General features: G+C 60.5%; 1 protein-coding gene, 1 long non-coding RNA gene and 1 pseudogene across 3 annotated transcripts in view; 2 read left to right on the top strand and 1 right to left on the bottom strand.

Moving 5' to 3' along the window:
* The window catches only part of LOC114006396 (uncharacterized), a 12,950-nt gene extending 9,446 nt beyond the window's left edge, over positions 1-3,504 (top strand). Inside the window, exon 3 of the long non-coding RNA XR_003548115.1 lies at positions 609-3,504. This is a non-coding gene — a long non-coding RNA (uncharacterized LOC114006396). The remainder of the gene's footprint in view (positions 1-608) is intronic.
* Positions 1-10,483, bottom strand: part of CDCP1 (CUB domain containing protein 1) — a 40,853-nt gene extending 30,370 nt beyond the window's left edge. For both annotated transcript variants that reach the window (XM_006169750.2, XM_027768778.1), the window contains exons 1-2: positions 10,472-10,483; positions 10,218-10,318 (exon numbers count right to left, since the gene is read on the bottom strand). In XM_006169750.2, the coding sequence (XP_006169812.1) occupies positions 10,218-10,299 (82 nt within the window). In that variant the 5' untranslated portion in view covers positions 10,300-10,318; positions 10,472-10,483. The remainder of the gene's footprint in view (positions 1-10,217; positions 10,319-10,471) is intronic.
* LOC102503412 (histone H2A.Z pseudogene) lies at positions 3,548-6,025 on the top strand (annotated as a pseudogene).
* Positions 10,484-10,777: the final 294 nt, after the last annotated feature.

The following is a 10,777-nucleotide window of genomic DNA, read 5'->3' as shown; positions in this document are numbered from 1 at the left end:
GGCAGTGAGCCTGGCTAGCCTCGTGGGGTGAGCCTAGGGGGGCAGTGAGCCTGGGGGGGCAGTGAGCCTGGCCAGCCTCGTGGGGTGAGCCTGGGGGGGCACTGAGCAAAGACCCCCCGCGTCTGGACGTCCAAGCTCCAGAGGGTGAGTTAATGAGTGGGCACCTTTTTAAGCGAGTCCGTGTCAGTATTTTGTTCAGACATAGCAACTACAGAAGTCATAACCGATGGGTACCAGGCAGGGACGGGTGTGGCCATGTTGGTAGGACATGCTGAGCTGCGTGGGGACGAGGTCTGGACAGGTACAGGCATTTATTATCTGGGATGTGAGGCCTGCCCGTCTGAGTTACCACCATAGAAGGTAACAGGAACAGCCGTGGGGCCAGCAGGTGGCATGGAGGTGGAGGTGCCTGGGTCCCACGTGACCTACTGCGCAGTCTGGGTCCTGGTCCTGGCTGCTTGAAAAACACGTGGGCGCGTGTGTGTGCGTGCCCAAGATCCCGAGAGGAGAATGGAGAAGGGACTGCAGGATGGCCGTCCGCCTGGGGGTGACTTCTCGCTTTCCCTCTCTGTCTCTGTCTTTCTCTGGTGTGCGTGTGTGCCCTCTAGCAAACTAACCTAAACTGGGATGGATGGGGACAACCGTTGTGCGTGTCACTTGAAAGAGCACGTCCGCAGCCCTGTACAGCTGCAGTGCCTGGGCAGGAGGTGAGTGGGTCGGAGGGAGAGCGACACGTAGGTGAGAGTTCATGGCTGGCCGTCTCGCCCAGATCTGAGCAGGAGCAAGAGGAGCCCTCCTGACCAGAACCGGGAACCAGCCCAGCCCGGGAGCCTAACCGTCGCATCCACAGTCCAGAGAGGCAGGCCGGGGGGGTTGGCCATGGCTGCGGCTGGTGGGAGGGACAGCCAGGAACAGGGATGGACACCTGCTACTTCCTTCAGGTGAACTGTTCAGAGTGGCCGCTGGGGAGACGCAGCTGCCGGACCTGGGGCACACGCACGAGGGAGCCAGCTTCCCCGAGCCACTGGGCTACGTGAGCACAGACATGTCGGAAGACTAGGACAGCGACACTAATCCTCGTCCCCCTTCACCTGGCTCAGTCCCCAGAGGCAACCCCTCCTCCGGTTTCCTCTGTGCCCTCCTAGAGCTGCGCGTGCACGTGCCTTTCTGCACACCACCCTTATTTCATTTTACCAGAAGGCTCCACGCCACGCCCACTGTCTGGGCCTCGTGTTTCTCTCTCCACGATAAATCTCGGGGATGACCCAAGTCCGTTTCCGGAGCGGCCTGTTCTTGCAGGAGGCTGCCAGGCGTCCCGCTGTTCGGCTGCGCATGGTCTATCCAACCAGCTTTAAGTGATGGACATTTGGGTTGTCTTCTGTCTCCACCACCAGGGCCGGGAGAGGGTGTTTACCCAGAGTTTGAAGACCCAGTAGGAAACAGCTCCCTGGTTCCAGGCTCCAGGCCAGAGCCGAGGTTGCATTCTCACAGAGGCAGAGGGCGGGGAGGCTGCAGGGTGTCTTCTCGATGGTTCGGCTGCTCTGGTGGTGACTGGGCTTCTGCAGACGGCCAAGCACTCAGTGCACACAACTTAGGAAATGTCTCCCACGTTCCAACCAGATAAGAACCTGCTCCTGACTGAGCTGGCCCAGGCTGAAGTGCCCGAGAAGACTAAGTCCCGGGGCAGGATAACTCGTCTCAGCAGGGATTAGAGGCCAGAGCCTGCCAGCCTCCACTCTGCTTCCAGGAGACTGGCCAGGCTCGGCTTATGTCCCCCGGTCGCCTGGTCAGAGGGCACCGCAGTCCTCCAGGCCTCACAGGAACTGGGCAGGACACCAAAGCTGAGAAGACTGGTCTGGCGAGCAGCTGGGCGGACAGGATATTCATGTGTAGAGTGCTCAGCTCACGATGTTTCAAAACTGGTTCTAGTGTTGTTGAGAATAAGTTCAGCTTTGAATCCAGCAGCTCCACTTCCAGGAAGTCCCCCGGGTACCCTCACATGTGCCAGGGCCCACTGCACGGGCAGGAGCCGACACGGGGTGGGGTGACCATGGCCTGCATGTTCCCCACCAGGGACCTGTCAGGCTGCTTCGGGTCCAGACCATCTACCTACTGGAGATCTAGGAGTTCTTCGGGCCCAACGCAAATAACCAGCTAAAACCATTGCCATTAACCGAGGCTCGCTCCAGCAGGCGCCGCGGTTCGTGATTCACGGGTCGTGTCACCGCGGCCTCCACCAGCCTGGCGCTCCGGCCCGTGGTGTAACTAAGCACGCTGAGTCTTAGGGAGGTTGGGTAACGTGCCCACTCACTCAGTTAGTAAGAGCTGGAGTCAGGGTCTGACTGACAGAGCCCAGTTCCAGCGCTCGTCCGAGGACATTTCCCAAAAGCTGAAGTGGCCCCTGGGAGCCCGTGAGGTCTTCAGCTTCGGTCCTCCCACGTCTCCTCCCCCTCCCCCTCACGTTTCCAGCCTGGAGTCGGAGCCCTCTGGGATGCGTGGTCCGAGGATAAGGGACAGGCGGCAGTGAGCGGGAACCCAGAAGCAAACGGCGACGGGGGAGGCTGGGCATGTCCTCGGAGGTGCCCCAAGGCCCAGCTCCAGCGAGGCCCGCAGCTGGACAGCCTGCAGTGAGGACGGCCCCCGCACGGGCAGGGCCTCACAGACTGGGCACCTCAGCAGGGCACAGCCTTCCAGCACACCCAGGGGCACAGACTCACGCCGCCCTCCTCGCTGCTTGGCAGCCTCACGGCCGGTGGCCGTTCTGCACAGGGACCGAGGCTGGGTCGAGGAGGTGCCCTGAGCCTTCACACAGGGGGGCCGCACCTCGCGAGCTCTGCATCTCTGCGACATGCCCGGAACGGTCCCCGAGTATCTGTAATTGCTTCTCAGGTCACACGCCGTTTCGGCCAGACAGCCTCGTCTGGAGCAGCCTCGTGCTCCCGCCTCCAGATCGGAGACAGGCGAGCCTGTGTGGACGAACCGTGCGGGCGGGTGCTTGGCTGTCTAGACGCTGCGCGCTGGCTCGGCTCCCGGCTGGGCCGCTCGCTGCCAAGGCCTGCGGAAGCCTCTCACGGGCAGCGCACACGGTCGCCGAGCGGGCAGATCCCGAACGACAGCCCGCGGCCCGTCCACGCGGTCCCCGGGCTCAGAAAGCTGAGGGGATTGCCCTTAGTCCCAGGCGAGGGAGCAGGCTTCACCTCGTCCATTCTGCAGAGATGGCGTGTCTCACCCAGAACGCTCTGCTCTTCCATCCCCGGGCTCACAGAGGGCCCCTTGGCTTTGGCTCCATCCAGGAGAATTGAAGAGGGCTCTTTTTCCATCACACATTCAGAACTGCTAAGGAGAGGGACAGACAGCCAGGCTCCAAGCTGGGACACTGTGGGGTGACACCGATCCGGGGGGTACGATACAGAGTTCTCACCACACCGTCCTCCACCTGAAACCAGCCAGGCTCCAAGCTGGGACACTGTGAGGTGACACCGATTCGGGGGGGTACAATACAGAGTTCTCACCACACCGTCCTCCACCTGAGCCACCCCAGGGGAGAATGCTGCTTCCCTGGGGAAACCGGCTGCGGGTGGTGCTCCTGCCCCCCAGTGTCCTCTGCGCTCACGTGGGCCGTGGAAAGAGCAGAGCCCGCGACCCCTGAACACACTACCCGCTCCCTCACTGCACCACGGGCAGCTCCCCATTATTTTCGGCTTATTTCCCCTTTGCTGGTTTCCAGGAACAGAGCTGTTTCTGCAAAATCGGGCCACACCCCAGCCACTCCCATGTGGACGCTCGTTTAAAGGGACAGGCAGAGACTCGGGCGTGGCTACAGGGAAGGTGTCAGGCCACGCGTGGGGCAGAGGCAAGGACCACCAGGCGGTCTCTCCCACCCTGTGCATGGACACCCCAGGCCACGGGCCTACTTGGAATCCACGTGCCCTGTTGGCAGCTTTCCAGTTTTCCGTCATTCGCGCCCACACCGGCAGCCCCCGCGGTGGGTTTCTGGCATCCCCGCTTCTGTGGGGAGCGAAGACCTAGGCGTGAGGACCTCCTGCCGCCCCACGTAATGGCCTGGCCTGAAGAAGTCACCTAGCTTTTCTTCTGGAGTGTAGACGCCCTCTCTAATATGACTGGAAATGCTGCCTTCTCGAGCCCCCCGTGTGGGCCAGCGCAGTGCTGGGGCTGGGTTCTGGCACTAGACCCCCGGCTGCCATCCTGACACCACACAAGCCAGCGACGCAGGGTGACCTGGCCAGTCACTTCCCCCTCTGTGCTCCCTGGCGCAGGGAGGTCAGCCGAGACGCCGGCTACCCCAGAACACCTCACGGCCATCTCTGGAGAAAGCAGCCCCGTTTCGTCACCACGCCGGAGACTTACGCTCCCCCATCCAAGCTGTCTGTGGCCAATGTCTCGGAAACGTGTTTATTTACACCTCCAAACACGACGCAACCAAACTCGAGAAAGCCGCGAGCACAAAGGCCTAGCTCCCACCCCAGCTGCAATACGATTAAGCACAGCAGGCTCCGTGGGGACACCTGAGCCAGCAAAGGGAGCTGTGGTGACTCGGGCACACCAGGCAACGGCTGGTCAACGAGCCCACGGACCAGCTGGCAGGCCCGCCACGGCGTGTGCTCTGCGTTTAGCAGGCCCGGCTGCAGGGCTGTACCAGCGCGTTCCTCGTGCCCGAGACTGTCGGGGAGTTTGCGTGGCTATGTCGTTGGACTGTCCCCCACATGAAATAATAGACCCAGGGCACTGTTGGTGTCCTCTCACAGAATGTCCGGCTTTTGGGAGAGACCACTGTGTCACGTGGGGACTCACAGGTACAACACTCAGAAGCAGACCCTCGGTTGGTGAGTTACTGGGTCAGTTACCTGAGTTAACGTGTGCATTACGACAGACAACAGCGGGAGTCATTTAAAAAGCTCATAGGCCAGTTACGTAGCTGGACTCCCATATGGTTGACTGTGGTTCGAGAACCCGACCTGGTGGCTTCGAAATTACACCAGGGGTGTGTGTGTGTGTGTGTGTGTGTACGCACCTAAGAAGCAGGGAGGAGAATGGAGAAGGGATTGTAGTGTGGCCATCCCCCCTGGGGGTGATTCCTTGGTTTTTATCTCTCTGTCTCTCTGTCTCTCCAGCGAGCACATGCGCCCTATAGCAAAAATCTCTCGGCAGTTTGAACCGCGCTGCCACGAAGGAGTAGCTGGTGGCATCTCACGGTGTGTCTGACTAGCTGTTTTTCTGCCTCCCTCGCGTGAGCTGCAGCAGAATTCGAAATGGCCGGGGTAAGGCTGGGAAGGACTCCGGAAAGGCCAAGACAAAGGCGGTTTCCCGCTCGGAGAGGGCCGGCTTGCAGTTCCCGGTGGGCCGTATTCGTCCACACCTGAAATCTAGGACGACCAGCCTGCACGTGGGGGCGGCGGCTGCTGTGTACAGCGCTGCGGTCCTGGAGTGCCTCACCGCAGAGGTACCTGAACTGGCAGGAAATGCATCAGGAGACTGAAAGGCAAAGCGAATTACTCCTCGCCACTGGCAACTCGCTATTCGTGGAGATGAGGAATTGGGCTCTCATCAAGGCTACCACCGCTGGTGGGGCGTTATCCCACACATCCACGAATCTCTGATCGGGAAGAAGGGACAAGAGAAGACTGCCTAAGGCTCCTGGATTCCTTACTATCTCGGGGCTTGGAGCACTCGCCCAGCCGTCCAGTGCTGGCGATTCCAGGGGACCGCATCTGTGGAAAACACAATTTTGCCTTTTTGTAATTCTGTTTGAGCAAGTTGGAAGTGTAATTAGCTTTCCAACCAGCCGAATTTCTGCATTCGGGTCTTAGCCGTATTTAAGGGTTACTGTGGCTTCGAAGAAGCTATGGATTCCGAAGGAGTGGTTCTGAGTGAATGGGCTGTTTTTAAACAAGTGTTTGGATTCTCACTGTGCTGCGGAAGTTAGAGTAACGAACATTTGGTTCTGTACAGGCATCATATCCACTTTGGTGGATAGGCTCAATAAAGGTCATATCTATATTAAAAAAAAAAATCTCTCTCTCAAGAAGAGCTGATGGGCCAGACGTAAGCCCCAAACCCCCGAGTACAAGGGGAGGGAGGGGACCTGATTCTCAGGCCTGCTTGTCTAGGTGTTGCCAGCTGCCTGGGGGCAGGTGGCGGCCAGCTGCAAGGCTGTAGGAAGTGGTTTGAGATCATTGTGAGATAATTTGTATAATATATGGTGATAATTAAAAGGTATGCACTTTTCCTAACCATTAGGGCAGACAGCCTTGGGCACAGCCCCTCCCCATAGCGGTGGTCTGGTCCCACTGCCCCACCCACCTGACTTCACTCAGGGCTCCTCTGACCGGCCAGCTCTGCTCCCCCCTCCTCCCTTCCACCTGCCCAGGCCAAAGCTCGTTGAGCACAGCTGGGCAAGATGCAGGTGAGACTTGTGTTACAAGCCAAGGGACTGCGTTCTGTTTTCTGGCGAAAGGAGCCGTGGTTTTACTAGTGCCTTCAGCTGCTGTGGGTCCTCCCCTCCCTCAGAACCTTCCTGCTGCAGAGGGAGGGAAGTGCTGCTGGAGCGTGGTGAGAGCCTGGGGGAGCGGGGACAGGCATTCGCACCCCGACCGCACCCCGACCGCGGCACTGCAAAACAGGACACGCTCTCCGCAGTCACAGGACGGCCCCGCGCGTACAGAACGCCACAGCACAGGAACACACGCGGGGCACACCCAGACGGCACGACGCTTTACACACTTATTCCCTCAGCAACACGATGACTGCGGGCCAGCCGGTGGCATGGCGGGGTCCCACATGGCTGGCTGCGCAGTTCAAGTCCCAGACACTACAGCTTGAAAAAGCAGGTGTGCGTGCGTGCCCCAAATCCGGAGAGGAGAATGGAGAGAGGACGACAGCGTGGCCGTTCCCCGGGGGGTGCTTTCTCGCCACCCTCACTGAGTACGTGTGTTCGTGGCAAATTCAAACAAAACCAAACAGAACACTGGGCACCACTCATGCCATTAAACGGTCTGCTTCCCGGTGCCCTTTCACCGCCGGGCCGTCGGGATCGGCACAGGCTGGCCCCAGTTGCTGGACAGACTCTGTCTTTAACAGGAAAAACTGGGGACACTGAAATGTCTAACGACAGGGACTGGGTAAAGCCCCACAATGGGACGGTGACCTCATTTTTTATTTACATACACACATACAGATAAGACACACACAGAGATAAGAAGACTCACACACACATACACACAGACACAGATAGGAAGACTCACACACACAGATAAGAGGCGCACAGATAAGACTCACACACACATGCACACACAGATAGGAAGACTCACACACACACATACACTCACACACAGATAGGAAGACTCACACACACATACACTCACACACAGATAGGAAGACTCACACACACACACACAGGAAGACTCACACACACATATACGCAGACACACTCACACACAGATAGGAAGACTCACACACACACACACAGGAAGACTCACACACACATATAGGAAGACACACACACACACAGATAGGAAGACTCACACACACACATACACTCACACACATATAGGAAGACTCACACACACATACACAGATAAGAAGACACACACACACATACACACACACATACACTCACACACAGATAGGAAGACTCACACACACATACACTCACACACAGATAGGAAGACTCACACACACATACACTCACACACAGATAGGAAGACTCACACACACATACACTCACACACAGATAGGAAGACTCACACACACATACACAGATAAGAAGACTCTCACATACACACACAGGAAGACACACACACACAGATAAGAAGACACACACACACACGAAGAATGCACCAACATGAACATGGTGGCTTGCTCATATGGTTTTTCTCCCATCTTGGTTTTACTCACTACCATTTTTAAAAACAATAGCTATAGGCTACTGAAGACATTTTCGTTAGTGTTGTTGATTCCCTTGCCCACACTGATAACCAGGGAGAACCCACGGAAGGGCATGTGGGCCGTTGGGGCCCAGCCCCGGGGGGAGATGGCGGCCTGAGGTGACCTGGAGCTGCCTGGTGCGTAGTGCACCACCGATGGTCACAGTGGCTGTCTCCTCTGACCTGAGTCACGCCAGTCAGTGGGGTACAGGCGGGGGCTCCCCAGTCCTGCCGGCTACACATCCTGACAACAGCGGTGCTGCTCAGCTGCCCTGAGGGACGGGCGCCCGGCTCCCGCGGGGTGGGCGAACACGGCGTTTGACCAGCCTGCTCACGTGTGGCAAGGACAACGGCAGGTGGAACGGGCCTCTGACAGCCTCTGCTACGGAGTGGCTCTTGGAAAGCAACAACGCTGACTTATTTAAAAATGGTCTTTCTTCCATGAGTGAGAGAGAGACCGAGAGAGACACAGAGAGACGGGCACCCCAACAAGGTCTTTCCTGCCATGGCCATCCCCAGCGTCGGCCCTCCCTGGGCCATGGCACACGTGCCCAGTGGGTTCGGGGGATTTGTGGGTGCCAACTAGGAACCTCCGCAGCTGAGGTCGGCCTTGTAGAACACCACTGCGTTACCCCTGTGCCCCATCTGGGCCCCCAAGTTGGGTTCAAATGAGGCTATGGCTCCGACATAACCAGTACTTCACTCCGGGAAGGGGGGAGAGGGAGGGAAGACCAGCGTCGCTCAGTCACGACTTCCTGCACGCCAGCCCTGCGTGGGCGCAAACCCGGCGTCAGTGTGCAGAGTCTGCAGGGAGTTCAGGGGTCCATACGGCAACTCCACCGCGCCAGGGCCCCAGCCCTCTCCACTCTCTCAGGACACTCCAGAAACTTCTCTAAGGCCTCCGCCAGCTAGACCTCAGGAGTGCAGGCACAGCAGGGCACTCAGCCACCGCTCCAGCCAGGGAAGCCACGGGGGCCTCCCAGGGCCTGCCCCTGAGACCAAAGGGTGGACTTTAAGAAAGTGAAAGGAAACGCTCCTGGGTTTCGCCGGCTACACCCAGGGGCCAGCCCAGCCCTCAAGAACTTCCTGGAGAGAAGGGACTCCACTGGGTTGGAGCTACCGCTGTCCAAGATGGCATTCCCCGGGACGCAAGAAGGGAGAGTGAGCGAGCCAGCCCAAGTCAGGCTGCCATTCTGCCACTCAGGGAGCCTTGACCGAACCATCGCGGCCGGCCCCCATTCCTGTGCCAACACGGCTCCGGAGTGCGCACATTCCTCTCCCACACGTTTGCACGCCCTAAGCCGCGTTTACTCTTCGACGCATCCTCTGCAGTTACCTGAGTAGGCACACTCAGCAATGCCACCTGCCGGTACACAGAGGAACCACAAGCTCCCTCTCCTGTGTCAACCTGGCCTTCCCCTAAACTTGCCTACCTGCCAAACACAACGCCCCCTTACGTGCAGTGCAGGTAGCAAAGCCCAAGCGGCCTGGGTCGCGCCACTGTAGAACCAGGACCCTGGGGGCCCCAGGACAGGCCTCTGTGGGTTCTCACAAGACCCGGCTCTGAGCGCTGTCCCATCGCGCCAGGGCGCACGGCGTCTCTTGGCCTGGCCGGGCACCGCGGTCCCTCCCCCTCAGCCGGAACAACCGGAAATTCACACGCATCAGCGATCGATCGAGCAGAGGGGCGAGGAGGGGGTGGCCAGGGCCGGGGGCGCGGGGACCTGGCGGGTTAGGCTTGGGGCGCTCTCCCGTTTGAGTTCCTGCTCCGGAGTTTCAAGAGAGGGAGTGGAGCGAGCGCCGGGAAAGAGGCGTCCAGCTCCTCTCTCCCTGTACCTTCTCCCCGGCCCGGGCCTGGAGAGGCCAGCGCTCTCACCCGCGCCGCCTGGGTGTCCCCGAGAAGCGCGGCAAAGGCCCCGGGCGCGCAGGAGCCTCCTCCACGGAGACAAGCCTGGTGAGGGCCTGGGGACTGGGGAGACGCGAAGGGGCCGCCTCGCGCAGACCCTCCGGGCTCGGCTTCCGCGCTCTCCGCGCTCCGGTCCTGCTGGGCCATACCCGACCCGTCTTCCCGCAGTGCTCCCGGCTGGGGGCGCTCCCACGTGCCGCGCCCGCGCCCTGGGCGACGTGCGGGGATCCGGGCGCGCCAGGTCCGGGCGCCGGCCGAGAACACCGGGCGTTCCAGGGACCCGCTCTGCCTGTCCGCGCCCCCCGACCTCGGCACTTCTCCCTTGCCTCCACCAGGCCGCACCGGGGGCGCCAGGAGTGCGCACTCACCTGCCCCGCGCGATAGGCGCGCCGCACCCAGCAGCAGAAGCACCAGCGCCGCGACTGTGGCCCCGAACTTCAAGCCGGCCATGGCTCCGGGGCGCCTCGGCCTCGCGGGGCCTCCACCAGGCCGCACCGGGGGCGCCAGGAGTGCGCACTCACCTGCCCCGCGCGATAGGCGCGCCGCACCCAGCAGCAGAAGCACCAGCGCCGCGACTGTGGCCCCGAACTTCAAGCCGGCCATGGCTCCGGGGCGCCTCGGCCTCGCGGGGAAGGGACTGGCCCTCCCGCCCTTCCTCTGGCTCCCCGCCCCTTCCTGCCTCGGCACCCGTCCCGCCCAGGACGCGGGGTCCCGGCCCCTGGGTCCCCCTCCGCTGCCCACCGCTACCTGGGGCCGAGAGTGAGCGGGCCTCCGTCCAAAGATGCGAAGGCCGCCTTTAGAGAAGGCCAGTGTGCGCCCCGAATTGGAAGAGAATCGCATTGGGGTCCGCAAGCTGCTGCTCTCCGCTCTGCTCCCAGACCTTGGCCGAAGCGACTCGGCAGTCCTGGCCGCCGCTCTGGGCAGGGCC

This window comes from Tupaia chinensis, unplaced genomic scaffold (genome assembly GCF_000334495.1).
Source record: "Tupaia chinensis unplaced genomic scaffold, TupChi_1.0 Scaffold147500_1, whole genome shotgun sequence".
NCBI classification, from domain to species: domain Eukaryota; kingdom Metazoa; phylum Chordata; class Mammalia; order Scandentia; family Tupaiidae; genus Tupaia; species Tupaia belangeri.
Note: the sequence above shows the minus strand (reverse complement) of the source record. Positions and strands in the feature narration are given on the sequence as shown.